The 19543-nt window shown below is 41.1% G+C and overlaps 1 protein-coding gene across 2 annotated transcripts in view; it reads right to left on the reverse strand.

The window, feature by feature from the left end:
- ARFGEF1 (ARF guanine nucleotide exchange factor 1) overlaps window positions 1-19543 on the reverse strand; it is a 75284-nt gene that overhangs the window by 25702 nt on the left and 30039 nt on the right. The window contains exons 3-14 of one of the 2 annotated variants that reach the window (XM_081204300.1): window positions 17079-17235; window positions 16247-16393; window positions 14935-15114; window positions 14332-14608; window positions 13890-14003; window positions 12011-12186; window positions 11207-11340; window positions 7035-7269; window positions 2776-2875; window positions 2497-2636; window positions 2283-2391; window positions 593-794 (exon numbers count right to left, since the gene is read on the reverse strand). In XM_081204300.1, the coding sequence (XP_081060426.1) occupies window positions 593-794; window positions 2283-2391; window positions 2497-2636; window positions 2776-2875; window positions 7035-7269; window positions 11207-11340; window positions 12011-12186; window positions 13890-14003; window positions 14332-14608; window positions 14935-15114; window positions 16247-16393; window positions 17079-17235 (1971 nt within the window). Of the gene's footprint in view, window positions 1-592; window positions 795-2282; window positions 2392-2496; window positions 2637-2772; window positions 2876-7034; window positions 7270-11206; window positions 11341-12010; window positions 12187-13889; window positions 14004-14331; window positions 14609-14934; window positions 15115-16246; window positions 16394-17078; window positions 17236-19543 lie in introns of both variants that reach the window. The other variant, XM_081204299.1, reaches the window with a different exon arrangement.

Genomic DNA, 19543 nt, shown 5'->3' on the forward strand with positions numbered 1-19543 from the left:
CCTCGCAGTTCCTCATAACTACTTCTTAATATACATAAGAATAAGATCACAGTAAATTCTAAATTCCTTCTAAATGCCTATGCAATACTAATATTCTACTTCTCCTTGACTTTATATCTATTATCACTGTTGTTTCCACCTGATCTTTGTCCACATTTCTGGCTTTTGAGTTTTGTTTTTTAAACAACTGCATTCACATCCTACTCCATTTCTAGCAGTAGCTCAGGAAAGCAAGGAATGAAAAAAACTACCAAAGCTTTCAGCATAGATGTAATTGGGTAACACCTTAGTAACTGTGAGGTAAAAGGCCAAAAGAAAACCAGAGTCAAGCTGAAGCTCAAATCCCAAGTGCACATCCTAGAAAATAAGTCTTACTGAATGCAGTTAAGACTTAAATCTGATTAATTGGCCTGTAAGTCTGTAGTCCTCAAAGTTTGTAAGTACAGTTCCAGTGAAGTTTGCACTTTGAAAAATAGATGCTACAATATTCTTTCTACAAAGGAAGTAAAAGGTAGTAGATGAAAGAAAATGGTATCAGGAGACTCCCCTGCATTCTGACAATTTACATTATGGGTTAAACAAATAAACTTACAAATCTATTCCTTGTTCTATTATTTCCTTCTGTTGCTTTAGAACCTCAAACTGCTCTGGATTGTCAGTACCAGACATCTGCGTGCTATAGCTACCAATTCCTGATGAAGCTGTGGAGTCTAAGGAATTTAAGCTGCCATATCGGTTAATTGTCTCAGGGTGTTTTGTTTCAGTGCTGTCTTGTTCTGTGGGTTTTTCTTGTCCTGCACAAGAATAGCAAAGGAAAATGATCTTTACAAATTAGTTGATGTTTGTACCATTTTTAGAAGTTGCTGATTTGTTAACTGTCCATCATCACATTCAAAGCCTAGTTATTAATAATATTTAGTAAGATATACGTCACTAGTTCTATGTGACAGAGAGTCATAACATTAACATTTTTTTTTTTGAAAATGAACCTAAGCAAGAATATCAGATCTGAAAGTTGGAAGAAAATTAATTTTATAGAAGAATAATAACAAAAAGTTGAAAGATTTAAAATAATACAGCGGTACCTTGGTTCTCAAATGCCTTGGTACTCAAACGCCTTGGTTCTTAACGTCTAAAACCTGGAAGTAAGTGTTCCGGTTTTTGAATGTTTTTTGGAAGCCAAATGTCTGGTGCGGTTGTCGGCTATTGTTTCCGGGGCGCCGGCACCAATCAAAAGCTGCGCCTTGGTTTTCAAACATTTCAGAAGTCAAACGGACTCCAGAACGGATTAAGTTTGGTGCTTTGGTTTTTTGGTTTTTGCTATTTATTTTGTGTTTTTGTTTTTGAGGCTTTTTTGGTTAATTTGTTTTTGTGACTGTGTGGAACCCAGTTCAACTACTGACTGACTGATTGTGTGACTGCAGAAATGGATAAAAGCCCCCCATCCAAACAATGACTAACATCAGTGCAGGTAAGGATTTTTTTTTTTTTATCATCTACAATACTGTCTTATTTGTTTTATGTACAGTACATTGATTATTGCTTTCATTTTATGGATCAATGGTCTCATTAGATAGTAAAATTCATGTTAAATTGCTGTTTAAAATTCTGGATTAATCCGTTTTGCATTACTTTCTGTGGGAAAGCACACCTTGGTTCTGGAACGCTTTGGTTTTGGAATGGACTTCCAGAACGGATTAAGTTTGAGAACCAAGGTACCACTGTACCCTGACAGATGTATTTATTATAACGAATGATACAACCCTTTACAAGATCAAAGGATGCTGCAATTCTAGACATTGTGAATCTTTGCAGCACATTATATGATGACATAAAAACAGCTTACATATCTGTAAAGGATGTAGGAAACCGTCTGGCAAGTGGCTGTGGGAAAACTACTGCAAATGGAAGAACTTTTCCCAACTTAACAAAATGTGAGGAGAGGTAATTGTGTGCTTCTGTCATCACAGGGTATTGCATGATCTCTTGCCCAAGGTCTCAAAATATGCGCTTGGGTAAGAATGCGGTTGTTTGAAGTCTCTTGTGTAACAGTTTGTAGAACAGTGCCAACACCAGTATTTCCTCTACGGGTGTCTCTCTGCATCCAACACTCTATTATTTGCAGACTTCACACATGCGTGAAAAGCCCAATCATACCTGTAGCTGCAGTAATTTACATATCTGAGCAGGGCAAGTTGTCATACTTAGCAAACAGGAAAATCAACTTCAGTGCATTTCAGGTCAACACATCACTAAAGAATAAGAATGTCAAAACAGCTTACCTAGGGTTGTTTGAGAGTTGGGATTTACATACTGATCCTTACTCCATTCCACCATGCACTTCAATATGGAGACTAAGCATTCAAGTCCCTTCTTTCTCAGGCTTAGCTCCTGCAATAATTTGTATATAATTGCAAAAAGATTTAGGTAATATTCAATGTTAATTTAAATTTTTTTTACTACTAGAAACATACTGAGATACGCCATAGTTTTTACCTGAATGTTGGTCATTCCAAGTTCTTGGCTGCCTCTTCCTTGAGCAATCTTGGAAAGGTCATTAACTAGTCTTTCAAATATGTTTGCAGCATTCAAATCACAATCATAGTTTACATAGATGTCCACTACACTCTGGGCATCTGTAACAGGAACAAAATTATACATTGAAAAGCTTTGCTAGGTAAACATATAGGCATAGCAACAAAACCCCTCAAAACTAGCAAGACATGTGACCCTAAACCTTTGAAAAGCAAATAGGTATGCCCAATGGAGTAATACCTGCGCATATCCTTGTCAGTGTTTGTATAACCATCCATTTATGATCAAAGGAGCTAGTAGAGGTTTCTAAGATATACAAAAAAATCTCTTTGAAGAAAACCTAGGAAAAATGGTATGGACAGAAAGAAGTTACATTTATTTCCCAAACCCTGTACTTCATTCATTAACTGTTATAATCCAACATCTGGCCCATGCAAAGCTTAACATATATAGAATTCATATCTTAATCTTGCTATATAGATTTAGCACCGATGCTAATAAAAATATGTTATTCCCTTCATCGGGACAATAGGTAGCCATGTGTTGTACAGGAACATTTTAATTCAAGGGAAATGATTCATAGAGAGTTCTTGTAGGTCACAAAGTCTGATTTTAACAGTAATTGCATTCACTCCAATTACTATTCTATCAGCTCCGTTAAATTGCATTTGGATGTCCTGCTAGGCAAAGTTGAAAAAAGCAAAACAGAAACAAAAAACAGACAGCCCTGGTTTAAGAAATCCAGGATCTGTGCACTGAAGGCAGCGTGCAGAGGTAGGTAGCGTGGAAATGGTGCATGGATTCAATGCTCATTCTTGGATTCATAAACCATGAAAGAGAACATCTCAACTGGTTCTTAAAGTGCCTTTTTCCATTTGGAAAAGGAACATCATTGAATACAATGCTTTTGTCATCTGACAACAGCTTTCAGGCTAATTAATATCCAACCTAGGGCATAAGCGGCAATAGCTACATACTTAAGAATCTTCTGCCTCCAAAACATTAGTCAGTTGTGTGAATCCTGTTGATACAGCTATATAAAAAATGTGTTCATCACTTTCCCATGGCTGGAAGCCAAAGAGCTACTTATGACTAGCCCATATTGTTGTTTTTGAACTTTTTGGGGGACCAGTTCAACCCAATGTCATGTCAAACAACCCACAACTCTTAGAGCCCTTTTTGAGAGTCACAGAACTAACTTCACAATTCTTTAGATTCTTTTGTCTAAGCAGCTAAGTATTTTGCCTCTATATGGGTTAGAATATGACATGTCAGGTTATTGTTTTTAATAAATCTCATCAGCATGGCTGAGTAGAAGTTTTGAGAAAAGTTTCTTAAGAGTGGTACCCGCTTTCCACCAAAGAGACACATCTAAATGGAAATTTCCTATATTTTATATATGCACACAGTGCCTACAGGAAATGGGAAGACCAACACACAAGGCTAGTATTAAAACAGCCTGCAACTTTATCACAAACAATTGTAACAAGTATCCATCCCTGTTGCCACACAGCAAATAGGAGATGAACAGCAGAAGGCAGAGCACACACAAGATTAAATCCTCATCACCAACTCTCATCTTCACCACTGGAAAACGATAACTTCCTGCCTTTTTCCAAAGGTGGAGGCAGAATGTAATAAACTGTACAGCACCTGTCATTTCAATATGCAAATCACTTACCGTATTTTTCGGACTATTGGACGCACCGGTCCATAGGACGCACCTAGATTGGGGGGGGGGGGGAAATAAAGGCAAAAAAAATTTATCCCCCCCCCAGGCGCGGGGCTGGGGCGGGGAAGCCCGAGCTTCCCCCTCCCCCAGAACGGGACCCAGAGCCATGCTTTGGCATCGCTCTGGGAACTTGCGGGGCTGGGGGAGGAGGAAGCCTTCCGCCAACCTCCAAACCATGTCGGGAGACAGCGGGATGGCGCGCTGCGCCTCTCCCGCTGTCCCCCGAGCTTGTGGGGCTGGCGGTGGGGCTCTCCTGAAGCCGGGAGGTCGTGGGGATGGTGGGGGGGGAGAAGCAGGCTTGCTTCTCCCTCCCCCAGCCTCCCGATCAGGTCGGGGAAAAGCGGGATAGCGGAGCGCCGCCATCCCGCTTTCCCCCGACCTGATCTGGAGGTTGTGGGGATGGTGGGGGGGGGAGAAGCAGGCTTGCTTCTCCCTCCCCCAGCCTCCCGATCAGGTCGGGGAAAAGCGGGATAGCGGAGCGCCGCCATCCCGCTTTCCCCGACCTGATCTGGAGGTTGTGGGGATGTGGGGGGGGAGAAGCAGGCTTGCTTCTCCCTCCCCCAGCCTCCCGATCAGGTCGGGGAAAAGCGGGATAGCGGAGCGCCGCCATCCCGCTTTTCCACGACCTGATCTGGAGGTTGTGGGGCTGGTGGGGGGGAGAAGCAGGCTTGCTTCTCCCTCCCCCAGCCTCCCGATCAGGTCGGGGAAAAGCGGGATAGCGGAGCGCCGCCATCCCGCTTTCCCCCGACCTGATCTGGAGGTTGTGGGGCTGGTGGGGGGGAGAAGCAGGCTTGCTTCTCCCTCCCCCAGCCTCCCGATCAGGTCGGGGAAAAGCGGGATAGCGGAGCGCCGCCATCCCGCTTTCCCCCGACCTGATCTGGAGGTTGTGGGGCTGGTGGGGGGGAGAAGCAGGCTTGCTTCTCCCTCCCCCAGCCTCCCGATCAGGTCGGGGAAAAGCGGGATAGCGGAGCGCCGCCATCCCGCTTTCCCCCGACCTGATCTGGAGGTTGTGGGGCTGGTGGGGGGGAGAAGCAGGCTTGCTTCTCCCTCCCCCAGCCTCCCGATCAGGTCGGGGAAAAGCGGGATAGCGGAGCGCCGCCATCCCGCTTTTCCACGACCTGATCTGGAGGTTGTGGGGCTGGTGGGGGGGAGAAGCAGGCTTGCTTCTCCCCCCGCCAGCCTCCCGATCAGGTCGGGGAAAAGCGGGATAGCGGAGCGCCGCCATCCCGCTTTTCCACGACCTGATCTGGAGGTTGTGGGGATGGTGGGGGGGAGAAGCAGGCTTGCTTCTCCCCCCGCCAGCCTCCAGATCAGGTCGGGGAATAGCGGGGTGGCGGCTCTGCGCCTCCCCGCTGTCCCCAGCTTTTGGGTGCAGGCTGCTGCCCGCAAGCCTTGCGAGCCCGCGGGACATCCCGCCGGGCTTGCAAGACTTGGGATAGCTTCCTGAAGCCTGGAGAGCGAGAGGGGTCGGTGCGCACGGACCCCTCTCGCTCTCCAGGCTTCAGCAAAAGCCTGCATTCGCACCATAGGACGCACACACATTTCCCCTTCATTTTTGGAGGGGAAAAAGTGCGTCCTATAGTGCGAAAAATACGGTATATTTACATTTACACAGTTATATATTTTAATTTAGTATGTTTTCTATTAGTATTTCAGGAACCATGAAGAAACTCATTCATTTTAGGTATGAGCTTCATAAATTGGCAAGAAGTATTTGTATGATGAAAAAATAATTTGGTGCTTACAATGACCTTTTCGAGTCAAATGATGTATTGAGTTTTACCCTATATTTCTCAGGTACTTTTGGTGCTAATTAGAGGTGAGAGCTAAGACAATGCTTTTATGCTGGTTTGACTGAAGCATCAGTTTCAATTAAAGCTGTTCAGTATTTTAATGGATGTATTATTCTATTGCTTTGTTTTATTATGTTATCTTCTTTTTTATTGTAAGCAGCTTTAGCTACGATTTTAAAAGAAAAATGGAGTATAAATCAACCCCCATGCCCACATGTGTTCTATTTCAAATTTGCATAGAGGCCTTCACACACACACACACACACACACACACACACACACACACACACACTATACAGGCCCTGCTTCCAGTATCTGGGCTGCAAAGATCATGCTGATAAGGGATTAACTATGTCAAGGGTCCATAGGTGAAGCCACACAAACTTGAAGTCCAACACATTAATGACAGGTGGAGATGGAGTGGGGGATGGATGATCCTGATTCCCTACTTTGCTATCTGAACATCTGCATGAGGGTACAATTCTATTCTCTCCCCTCACCCCACTGCCCCAACTAGATGTTTACTGAAGATTTATAAGAAAAACATTACACAACATGAAAAAACAACGGAAATACAAACTAAAACAGCAACATTTTGGTACAGATAATGTGTAAAACCAAGGAGAGCAGTGGCAGGTGACAATAATACAGTAGCAAATGAAATGCTCAACTAACAGTTAATTAGTTGGTAAACTCAGGCCAGCAATAAAAAATGCTTAGGGATGACATCTACAATTCTTTTCTTTGAATGCTGCAGTAAATTGTGCTCTTGATAAGTAGCAGTTTTGGTTCAATTTATATGAGTTTATTTAAAACAAGGTGATCATTAAACCTAACGAAGTCAAGTTAGTTTGAGGCTAAAACGAAATTGTTATTTTATGAACCTTATATATTTTAACTGAACAGTATGCGATGCCTAGAGGGATACTGAATTACTTCAAGTAAGGTGCTTAAATTGCTGGATGTTAACTTACCTCAATTTGCATTTTCAGGTGAGTCTTAAAATTTGAAAGTAGAGTGAGGAATATAGAAAGCGAAAGTTCAAACACTTCTGGAACAGACGAAACTCCGTTTTTCGACAGTGCAACACAAAGATACTGCTTAATAGCATTGATAAACATTTCATTTGTCCTGAAAACAGGTCCTGCATTTTGCAGAATAGACAGCAGCAACTGCAATGAAAGGATCTTTGACCTCAATTCATGAGACCTAGAAGGAATAATTGCAGTTATTTGAACAATTCGTGGGAGATATTTCTCTTTATAAAAACGACTAAGAATGTCTCTAAGCCATTTTTAGAAAATCCTGGGCAATTATATAAAATATAAACCAACCACTTAATGTATTAGACAACTACCATTACACAATGATTTACTGAAAGTGAGTGTTTACAGTAGAGCACACTGTGTATTTCATACACCCCAGGCACAATACACCAATCAGGAACAGTAGTTTAATCACTTTCATTGCTATGAACAGCACCTTGACCTTTATGGAGCAGTTACAATGTTCTAAATGCTAGCCTGTCAATTCTCAAAAAACTCATGTCAGCTTTCCTAAATATTTCCCCCCTCTTTGTGCACTGAGAGGGGGAGAAGGGGAGAGCTCTTTTTATTTCTAAATCATAGGCACAAGATAAGGATACATTTTGTTCCCTTTGATGGCATGGGGGATTTACATATCAGTTGTGTCCAGTACTTTTTTTGTGGGGTGGGGGGAACCCAATACTACAGTTGCACTCACCTGAAATGTGGTTTCCCATTCCTAGTTCCAGGTCAGCAGGATTGGTTGGTGGCTCCTCCCCCTGATCAAAGGCAGGAAGCAACTTTTCAGGAGCCAGGGCTCCCATCATGCAGTTCAAGGACTCACCAAGCTCAAGAAAGCAGGAGTCATAAAGAAGGGAAAACCTACCTCCTCCTAACAAAAACCACAACCAACTTGAACGGTATAAGGAAATGATAGAAAGGAAAAAAGACTCCTGCAGCCCACTACCTAAGGTGGGGCCTGCTGACCTATCACTGGTAATGGAAAACTACATTTCAGGTGAGTGAAGCTGTACTTTTCTCCATTTCCAGTTACAGGTTAGCAGGATGGGATGTGCAATAGCTACAGCTGCAGGAGCTAGGGAGGAGCACCTGATGCAGGACCCTCTGACCGAACACTGCCTCAGGTGAGGTGTATGTCTCCAAGCAGTATTGTCTGGTAAAATGCTAAGGCATGGCCCAGGTGGCTGTGCGGCAAATCTCCTGAAGGAGTGTGAGAGGGAAAGGTGGCCAAAGTGGCTGCAGACCTAGTGGAGTGGGCTGTGATATGATGAGGAACATAGATCTTTTGGGCTTTGTATGCTAGCACTATACATGCCTTGATGCATCTGTAAAGAGTGGTTGTTGACACCTTATTCCCCAGGGAGTGGGGGATGGATGGAGACAAATATGCTCTTGGATTGTCTGTGTAGCTTCAGTTCTGGCTATATTGACCTTAGGGCTCTACAAACATCTAGTGAGTGCCAGGCCCTTTCCTTGGCGTATACCACGGGTGGGCAAAAGGTTGGTAAAACGATCTCCTGTGGAAGGTGGAAACAAGAGGAGACTTTAGGCAGAAAGTAGGGATCAGGCCTGAGAACTACTCTGTTCTTGTGGAAAAATACAGAGATGTTTAGTGATAGAGAACATGTTTAATTTGGAGACTCTGTGGGCAGAGGCAATAGCAATGAGGAAAACCAATTTGAGAGACAGGATTTGGAGAGAAACTCATCTGAGAAGTTCAAAGGGGGGCATTGTAGGGCAAAACGGACCCTGTGTAGATTCCATAAAGGGAATCTGTCAATAGTGGGGGGACAAATTAGTGGAGCACCTCTGAGGAAGCATTTTAGTAAGGAGTAAGAGGAGAGGGGAGGAGAGCGTAACTTTGAAAGAACTGAGGCGATCACTGCTGCCTGATGTTTCAGAGTATTAACTTTCAGACCTTTTTGTAGGCCTTCCAGAATGGTGGAAATGTCAAGCTTGGTGGAGTATGACAGGAGGAAAGCCTTCCAGGTGGCTTGGTAGATGCATATTACAGCAGGTCTTCTGGAATAAAGAAAAATGTCTATCATTGCTGACAAGAACTTTCTTTTTGTAAAACGTTCCCATTCAAATTCCACAGTCAGCTGACTGTGTAGTAAAAATGGGGGGGGGGGGGCAAGATGTAGAGATGCAGGATTTTGTGAAACCAAGGTCAGGGTGGCCAAAATGGTGCAACAAGAATTACTCTGATCTTTTCTTCCTTGGTCTTGCATGGGACTTGTGGCAAAACAGGTGTTGGGGGAAATGCATAGTCCCTGAAGCCAGGGCAAGATGAGCATCCCAGGCTTCTTCTTTCAGAGTGTGAAACCTGGTGAAGTAGCAAGGGAGCTGATTATTTCTTTCTGAGGTGAAGAGGTAGACTTGGCACTGGCTGAAAATATACTGGATGAGCTGGAATATTTGTAAATTCAGCTGCCACTCCACCTGATCCAACTTCTGAGCTTCCTGCTGAGCCAATCCACCTGGATGTGTCGGAGGCCTGAGATGTGCTCTGAAGTGAGAAACTGAATGTTGACTTCCGCCCAATTCATTAGCAGTTTCCTTCTGGAGATCCCAGAGTTGAGTTGAGCCTTGCTTGTTGATATTCCATTTGGCTACTGTGTTGTCTGTTCAGATAAGGAAGGGGAAGATGGCTTGGGAAGTGCTGGAGAGTCAGCCCTGAGTTCCAGCCAGTTGATGTTCATTGTCACTTCTGCTGGTGACCACTGACCTTGGATCTAAACATCCTGGCAATGGACTTCCCATCCTGCAAGTCCCCAGAAACTAGGATAGAAATGGGTGGAACCACACTGGGCTATTTTATTATAATTTATTTATTTATAGCATTTGTACCCCACTCCTCAGCCAATAAAGCTCCCAGAGCACTTACATGGGTAAGGAATGAAAAACTCTAACTAAGCTATCTATACTATCAAAGTATTAAGGTAGGTAAAAGAAGGCAAAGAATGAAGAAACCAGGAGCTAATGGTAACTGGCTGACCTTGATGAAGGCAGGAGCAGAAGTGCATGATGGGAGCCCTACCTCTCAAAAGGCTGCTGCTTGCCTTCAATCATCAACACATCTTGCTGACCTGGAACTGAGACTGGTAAAATAAAGGTGTACTGCACAAAACATTGCAATTTAGCATACAATCTGGAAAAAAGTTGCTTGCAAGCATTCCTAACAGGCCAGAGAAAAGCTGAAAATCAAATTGGATATATACTGGAATATTTCTATACATTGCTGGTCTAAAATAAAATTTGAAAAAGACTTGTACAGTGTCCTTTTAGCTCACTTAAGTACTAACATGCCAATATGGAAGTGTTATGTTGCATGTGATATCCTGCAGCGTAAATACTTTAAACTTCCGTTAAATTGCCAAAATCAATTTAAGGACTTCATATATACTTTAAGTTTGTACCAAATATATGCCAATACATTTTCCCATACCATGGAAGTCAGCCCATTTGGGCTGCCTATAAATTATATAAACATATAATTCAGGGTGTTGGATCGAAAGGAGAAGGACTGGCTCCTGTGGGGCTATTCCACGACAGGAAGGACATGCTAGGATTCAACCTACCTCTTTGGGTCTAATCCAAAACAATGATTTCTTAAACCACCATTTCCGTTTTATATGTTAGCACTAGTGATTAATGTATCATCTGAAAAACTGCTTGTCATCTAAATAATTGTCATCTTCTATTATTCTCAAACAAGGGTTTACCCAGTAGTATCTATTCTGAGGTACAAGGAACATAATCATGAAGACAAGATTGGTAGCCCAAATGAAGATACTTTTAGTTACTCTCAATTCAAGTCCCTCATAAAACCCAATTGACTGCAGAGAGGACTTCATGTGCATGGAACAGAACTTCCAAACCCCAAAGTTTCCAAATATAATTTATCCAGAAGCTTCATTTATTTCCATTGATTCAGTTGCACCGTATTCGAGATGTGCTTTCTATGATTCAATGATAGTGATACTGTTAAATATCTTGTGTTAGATACTGCATCACATCATAAGTGCATCAGGAGGAGAAAGTGCAGCTACGGATGCATATACATCATCTAAGTATTTCATAGAAGAATCTCAACTTACTTTGGATCAGGTGGACCATCAGACAGAGGCTTCATAGAGAGTTTACACAGTGACCTGAATACTAGGAAGGCATCCTTTTGCAAGATGTGGGAAAATTTAGCACCAGGGGTAGGTCCTGAAGAATTTCCAGATTCCTAAAGAAATTAACATGTTTTTAATAAGCCATTTAGCATTAAGCAGGAGTGTATGGAGTAAAAACCAAGCTTGGGGATAGAAGCATATGATAAAATATTTGCTAGCAAATAACGCAGCAGTTATTACTGTACTTTTCAAAGTCAGCTGTCATGCTCAAAAATCACAAGCCTAACATTTTTGAAGTGAATTGGTTCAAAAAGTCAATTTACACCACATTCTTCAATGATAGTGATCAGATATATACCATTTTGGCGCCTGGAAAATTATAGTCAGCAAATCAGAAATCTGCCTTTGTGTTATGTACTCCTAGAAACTCAAAGAGCTCAGAAGTGACTTTGAGAGTGAATTTAAACAAAAATTGATTAGCTACCAATTGATACAACTGAAATTACTATAAAAATGAAAGCTATCATATTCATGCTCTTGTAAATCCAAGAGTCAAAGGTTATTCCTGCATTTTATTTGACTGCAATATCACACATAATCTTGGCCTAGGACATAGTAATAATCTTTGCCATAAAGTATCTGTATTACAGAATTTTGCAAGCACTCTTTACACAGCATTTACCATTTCAATGTTCTGTAAAAGGCCCCCTATTTAAATTGTAATCTGATATAATTATATTCAAAAGGTGTACTGGGTTTCAGACTAAGCAAACATGCCTATACCTGAGTGTCATTGGAAGAGACGGATAACCTGTCATCAGGTAAAGATGGTGTATAAACAACAGAAATAGGTGTCCCTGGAATTCCATTTGCCTGGATGTTTTCATTGTCACTTCCATCTTCTGAAGTCCCCATTGGTCCATCAATCATAACCTTTTCAGCAGTTCTTTGTCCTACATCTACAGGATAAAAGAACCATGTAATATAAAACATGATATTTAAAAGGAATTGATAATATGGTGTATTAACATTATTGGCAGAATAAAATGTCAAGTCTTTAATGCACATTGTCAAATACAAGACCAGAAGATTTTCAGCCTGACAACAGATAGCCTTGGTTCCATACTACTATATAAAATCAGTGTCGGAAAGACATTACATTTTCAACATTAAAACACCTGGCTGAGAAAGTATCATGTTCACCAGGACAAAGAACTATCAAGAGTTTAATGTTAGCACCTAAGAATTAAAACAAATGTTCAGCTTTGCTGACAGTAACTACAGGAAACTAGCTTAATGAGCTACCTAGAGCTAATGTGGGTTTTATAATATTAGTCTATTGAATTATGACCGTAACACATACATTATTTGTTATGAGCACTAAACAGGGCCAGAACCCCAAAATTTATAGCAATTTCTCAGCTCTGATCAAACATTTTAATAAAGTGTCACAACTAATAAACATCTCATTAAGTTTTTCTGGAGAGAAAGAAAACCTGCTGTGAAGAGCTCACACAGAAGAAGTGAAAAAATATAGAAATAAGTTGTCAAATCCTGATAACTCAAACTAGGTCAACTCATTAGCTCAAGTATCACTTGAAATTTCCCTTTAACAGAAACACAACTGCCCCAAAACATTTTTCTGCTTGCCTTACTAATATGAGCACCAGTGCAGCTAAAAACAGGTGATGCTGTAGAAACAACTGAGATATGACTAAATTAATGTGTAATTTAACTCTTCAATTTCCACTGATTATATTTCTTTAATAAGCCAAAGTCCTATAACAGAGAGGTTTAAGGAACCAACAATGACTGGAAGATATAATTAGCCACAAGACAAAATCTCTCAGGCTCAATTCAAACGTAATGATCTCGATGTAAGAAACCATGGTTTTATGAAACCAGATTTCATATCCTGATTTGTAAAGAGAGATTAAACCATAGTTTTCCAGTTTGTATGTAATAGGAAACTGTTATTTAAACAACCTTGCAAAGTATTCTACTACAGTGTCCTGGTTCATACATAAAGTTAAGTCAAACCATAGTTTAACATGAATGAGCAAATGTGTGGGCTCCTGGAGAGGAGATCAGGGTCACTTTATTCCTCCATGGTCATTTTGCTGCTGAACTGTGCTAAGTCATGGTTTGGCTTAAAGTGTTGTCTGTACCAAGGCTTACAGTGCAGCCCTACCAAACCACAAGCTATAAATTATAGGACAAATATTGGTTACATTTCATGGTTTGTCTGGAGAAAGCAAATCCATGAGACTGGGAATGGACAATACATGATTTAGCACAGCACAAAGGCAGAACAAGCGAGGAGAAGCAAAGCAGCTGCAATCTCTTATCGATTCGTCATTTGCGCTGGTTTGCTGTATTGTAACATGTGAAACCAACTAGAGTATGAGAAACAGGAGAGCATGCACAGGTACACCACTTGTTCTCATTCTGATAAATCATAATAAGACTGATACTGTTTACATATGAACTAGACCTCAGTAATGCACAACCTTTTAAGTGAAGGTCAAGTCTACATTATCATTTTACTTAAAGCCCAACTTCTTGCCCTACACACAAAGGAATTTTACCACTACTTCCTTCTACTAAGTTCCTGCAAGTCCCTTCTCAATTCAGCAATACACTTTAAAGGTAAGTATAGTACCTCCTACTACTATGTTCACCATTTCTTGGACTATACTTTGTACAATATCCTGTGCAGTTTCTTCATATTGATTGCTTTCTCCATCATATGGCCCTGTATCATTTTTAGACAGAGCTACAAAATAAAAACAGAAAATATATTACTCAAAATATATCAGGATTCCATTTGAGTCAGTTTTATTACTTTATAAAGAAATAGCTCTTAAACAGAAGTGAGTTATTCGTTGCATTTATTTAATCTGAGCTAATAGCAATTAACTGGAAAACAAGTAGAATGTCAACTGTGACTACAGCATAGCTTTGTAAAGAATCAATAAACCTTATAACACCACCTGATAGCAATCTACATGTTACTTTAGCTAAATGAAAAAGTAGTAATTATTTCTCAAGACTTCATACCCTCTTTCACCCCACTATGACAAGAAAAAGACACCCATTATTACTTTCTGCTGCTGTTGCTTGGTCAGCTTCAGTCTGCTCATTTTCTGCACTGAAAATATCAGATCCATTTTCTGCTTCTGTATCTTCTTGAAGGCTTTTGTCCACATCATTTGCATGATGGTCCAAGTCCCCTTCATGGTCCTGGGAGAGCTGATCAATAGTCTGCTCTGAAATATGTCTCAATTGAGGTGATTCAGGCTCATGATGGCTTAAGGGTGACTGCTGTAGATGGTGCTGCTGCCGATGTCTCTCTTTCTCCATTTGCTTGGCTTCTTGAAGCTATGAAATAAATAAATAAAGTATTAAAGAAAAACTCTTCTATCAGAACAACCATGCCTGCTCCTATACACACCAGATAGTATGAAACGTTAATATCCATAAATTAAAAGATGCACAATTCAGGGCTTCTTTCAATTTTTCTGGTCTTCAGTTGTATTCTATACATGAAATTCGTACAAGCTAAATTGTGTGTCTTTCACTGGACTATTATTTCAAATTAAACAACGTGGACACAGCTGGCAAATCAATCCAAGTGTTGCACAGGAATACTAGAATTTAAATATGCATTTGAAATCAATATCAATTTGAAATGCAAACATACTTACTGCTTGGTTTTCCATACGTGCAAATATAACATTCAGCATTTGTGTGAGAGTAGCCTTGGCTGTGGTTTGATTTATGAGATTTTTGCTTGCAAGATAGATATTGTAACATGTTCTTACAGCTTGCAGCACTGTCCCTTCGTGAATCTCTATGTGCTGAGAAGTTACTGCTGTGAGTAGAGCCTAAAAAAATAAAAATAAAGTTATCAATTGAAAATACTGAGGCTCTCACCTCATTTAAACATGCTTAATGTGTACCCTGCTTTTTGAGTGTGCAGTTTTAAGATACAGTAGCAAATCCAGACTGCTGCCATACCATCATCATATATATGAAGACCAGGACACACATGCTAAGTGCATTTAAAGAAGATGGATCTTATGCCAATGGCTCCTATAACCATTTAAATAGGACCTTTGTACACAAGGAAGCACGCACATATCATTTTCTCCTTACTGCTGCAATTAAGCAATGGTGTGATTGTGCATTTAATGATCTTATTCATTAAACATTTATCTCTGTCTTTCCATTGAATAAGGACAATGTACCTAGTTAATGGAAGAACTGAGTGCCTGAAATGTTAAATTGCATGTTTCAGGCAAACTGGAAAAATCCATGCCCAGAACAAGGAAGGAAAATTCAGTTTGTAAATCAAGGTACCGAACCTCCAACTCAGCATTGCATAACTACTCAATGTGCATTTCAGACATAAATTGTTCAAGAACAATTCTTATTTACTAACCCACTTTTAGCACTCATTTCAAAGAGGCTACTATGTGGAATGAAAGGTTCCAGTCAACAAGCCTTCTTCCTGATGACACCTGGCTCCTGAGCACAGATTAGTTCCACAGTAAATCCCAAATACCCACTATCAACTTTATAAAGGTCTTTACAGTCTATGTGTGATGTTCCTCACTCTAAACATATAAGTGATATAAATTTTAATTACAGCAACTACATGATGAGAGGGGAGGGAAAAGGATTCATGGAATTAATTCTCTCATATTCCAGCCAAATGACTGCTTAGTTGTAGCTGTCAATTCCAATCACCTTTCTGCGGGTCCAAACCTATTAGATAGGGCCCTGAAAAAGCAATTCTATTTCTGTTAACTGTAAAATGTTTTTGTGAAACTGATAAGCAACACTGAATGAATATTCTTGTCCAATTAAGGTACTAACTGATTAAACAAACTATTACATATTTTCAGCTTCAGCTCTTGTTCAACATGCTTGAATTGCAGGTCACTGTCTTGGGCATAGAACTCATTTTAACAGCAAACTCTAATGAGAGCTAATGATCAGTTGACATCAGATTACCTTTATAATTTGTAGCTGAACCCCCTCGTCTGTCTGAGGACCTTGAAAGCAGCCACATATTGTTTCAATAATTCTATCAATCAATTTTTTCCCAGGCGCTGTACTATCTGGAGCACTGCCAGTTAAATGTCCATAAGCTATAAGTTTCTGGGGAGTAAAGCAAAAGTACAACTGAACAAGCCAGCTTAACGCATTATTATATTTTGTACCATGCAGGTTAATTCTCATTGACAGTAACATTGCAGAGTATTAGATTTCTTAAAATCCTGGGATACACTTGAGATGAGAGGGAAAACAGATCCAAGCGGGAACTAGCAAGACAGTGGTGGACTCCATCACTAGTGCAGTTTACAGTGACTGTCTTTAACTGTGGCATTTCAACTAGGGCAAGTAATGGTTACCACTGCATATAGTTTGTCTCCAAATGACAACCAGAAACTCTAGTTTGAAGTTGGTTCATTATTTCAGTTTTATTAAAACATAGTAGAAAAACTACTGTTGGCCCAAACAAAGAAGTAGGGAAGCACATTGGTGTGTAAAGGAAGGAGGAAACACAAGACGTCTATAGCACATTCCCCACGACTAAACAATAGATTAACCATGACATCTGAACCAGGCTAGTGAGCAGTCCAACTGTTTCCTAATAAAGATTCTTAGCAAGGCAATAACAATTTCTCTATGCTGAAATTTTATGAAACAACTTAAACCTCACTAGTTGTACTGTGTTAGCAATTAAAAATATAATCTAAGGAAACAACTATATTTCCTTCCTTTATAAAAGGAAACCACAGATTTAAGAAAAAAAGTTAATGGCATATAATTCAATACAGACCTGCAAACAATCCAATGACGTACTAACAATTCTTGGACACTTGGATTGGCATGCCAATTCAAAAGGTAAGAAGTACTTGTCTGCCTCAATAAAGCTTGTTTTTGATTTCACAGGTGGAAGAGTGCTTGAACCAGCCTTTGCTTCTCCATGAGGAGGACTGAATAGAAAGATCCAATTAGAATGGCAGTTGAGTTAACAGCAAAACAATTTAATATGAACATAGACACATCTACAGTTGACCACCACATATTTGATGTATGTTCAGTTTTTCTCTTTTAACAGTAAAAATTTCATCTTACCAATTAAAACTGAACCGAAATAAAGACAGAAATTAGCAACAGTCTGCTATGAAGTCAAGACAAATGTAACAATTTGCAATGAACACAGCAACAAGTTATGGATTTTAGCAGGCTTTCAAAGAAAATATGTATTAGTTGGAGTCAGCTAACAGATTGGCTGGTTGTGCATGCTGGCTTGGATGTGAAATAGATTTTGTGCATGTTTGTTTAGATATGGAACAGGTTTTGTCCTCCATATGAATAACAGGCACCTCAATATGGATAAAGGGTTACATATAAACAGTTTCTGTTTCAGTTTCTGTTAATTGGTTCTCGTGGGAAACTTGCAGATTCTAGCTTCACCAATTAACTCAAGCTGGTGTCAATTTACTCTTGGCAGAAAGCCCAGGTCTGCTTGACCTAGAAACTACTCACTCTGATTGGTTAACGAGCAGCACTCAACTCTGTTATCTAGGGATTGCTAGCACAGTTTGGTGTGAGGTGTGTTAGGAGTTAGAAGTGCTGTGTATGGTTATGAGAGAGAGAGAGAAAGAAAGAAAGGAGGGTTTATTTTGCTTTTATTTGTATGCAGAAACTCTGCTGGTTTTATTTTTCCTTTTAATAAATCCTGTAAATAGTTATTCTGAGTCTAGCTGACTAGTCATTACTGCCGCAACTAGCTTCTTCGCTGTGCAGGAAAACTCTGCTACGTTTGGGCTAAAGCCAATAGGGCTATGCCTGACACTCCAAAGTTCCATGAGGTTATGGGCATTGTGCTGCCAGCCTGAGTTGCGGTGGTGTCAGCATCAACGGCGTTGGTTCCAGTAGTTCCAGAAGTTGTTGTTCTCTGGCTGGTTCCTGACCGTGGTGAGCTGGTGACGCAGCGGACAGAAGGACAACAGCTGCAGCGTGTGAGTGCTGGGTGCTGTGGTTCCTGTTTTCTCTCTCGGTGGTCGTGAGTAGCTGGTTCCGGGTTCCAGGGACATCGCTCTCAAGATGGCCTCACAACCAGTTCAGATGGCTTTTGAGCGTCTGAATGACTCCAATTACTTGCTGTGGTCGGAACGCATGCAGGCAGTGCTGCAGAGGGATCGTCTCTGGCAAGTGGTGAGTAAGTTTCCTACGAAGCCTGATGATGAAGACCTCGATAAAGACCAAAGAGCAAGGGCCACAATTGTCTTGGGGCTGGAAGATTCCCAGTTGCCGTATGTGAGGGGAATCAAGACAGCTAGAGGTGTGTGGCAAGCACTTAAAGAACTCCATGTGCGTGAGACAGCGGTTTCCAAGCTGTTCATTCGCAAGGCATTGTACAAGGCAATGTTACAGCCTGGGGTTACAATGCAGGAACACCTACACAGTTTACAGTTAAAGTTTACTGCGCTACAGGAAAGAGACTGTGCATTAGACCAGCAGGAGAAGGTGGCTATTATTTTGAGTTCTCTCCCGGAAAGCTGGGATAATTTAGTTTTGTCTCTAGAAGGCATGCAGGAGCGTGATTTATCAGTCAGTTACGTTACTGGGCGTTTGACTGAAGAATGGCAGAAGAGGCAAGAAAGGTTGTTGGCTGCAGAGACTTCTACTGGTGGGCGGTTTGGAAGGAGTTCTCATGCCGTGCCAGAGGTGAAGCAAGAGCAGCGTACTGGTGAGGAGTCAGCGTTTGCTGTTAGGCGTTGTTTCCGATGTGGGTCTTCAGCGCATCTAAAACGACAATGTCCAGAGTTGGTCAAGTCTCAGTTGCCGGTGCAGGAGCAGAGACGAGATCAGCAGCAGCAGCAGCAGCAGCAGCGTAAAAAGAAATTCTTCAAACGAAAACAGTCGGCTCAGCTGGTGACCGGCGAGGTCAAGATTGCTGATGAGAAACAAGCGGTCTGGGTGGTCGATTCGGGAGCGTCTCGCCACATCGTGAATTCAGATGAATTGTTTGTTTCCAAGAACTCAGCACAGCGCAGCCAGGTGGCTCTAGCAGACGGAAGTACTTCCGAAGTGATTTCGGGGGGTGCAGTTTATGTTCCTTGTCTTCGTGAATGCCTGCAAAATGTACTTTGTGTGCCGTCATTAAGGAGCAATCTGATGTCTGTAGATTGTTTGCTAAAAGCTGGGTTTAAAGTGTATTTTGAAGGAGACAGTTGCATTATTAAGAAGGCTGGTGAGATTTTAGGCACTGCTAAGTCAGAGGGAGGCTTGTTT

The sequence above is a fragment of the Podarcis bocagei genome (genome assembly GCF_964188305.1).
Source record: "Podarcis bocagei genome assembly, chromosome: 8".
In the NCBI taxonomy this organism is placed as follows: domain Eukaryota; kingdom Metazoa; phylum Chordata; class Lepidosauria; order Squamata; family Lacertidae; genus Podarcis; species Podarcis bocagei.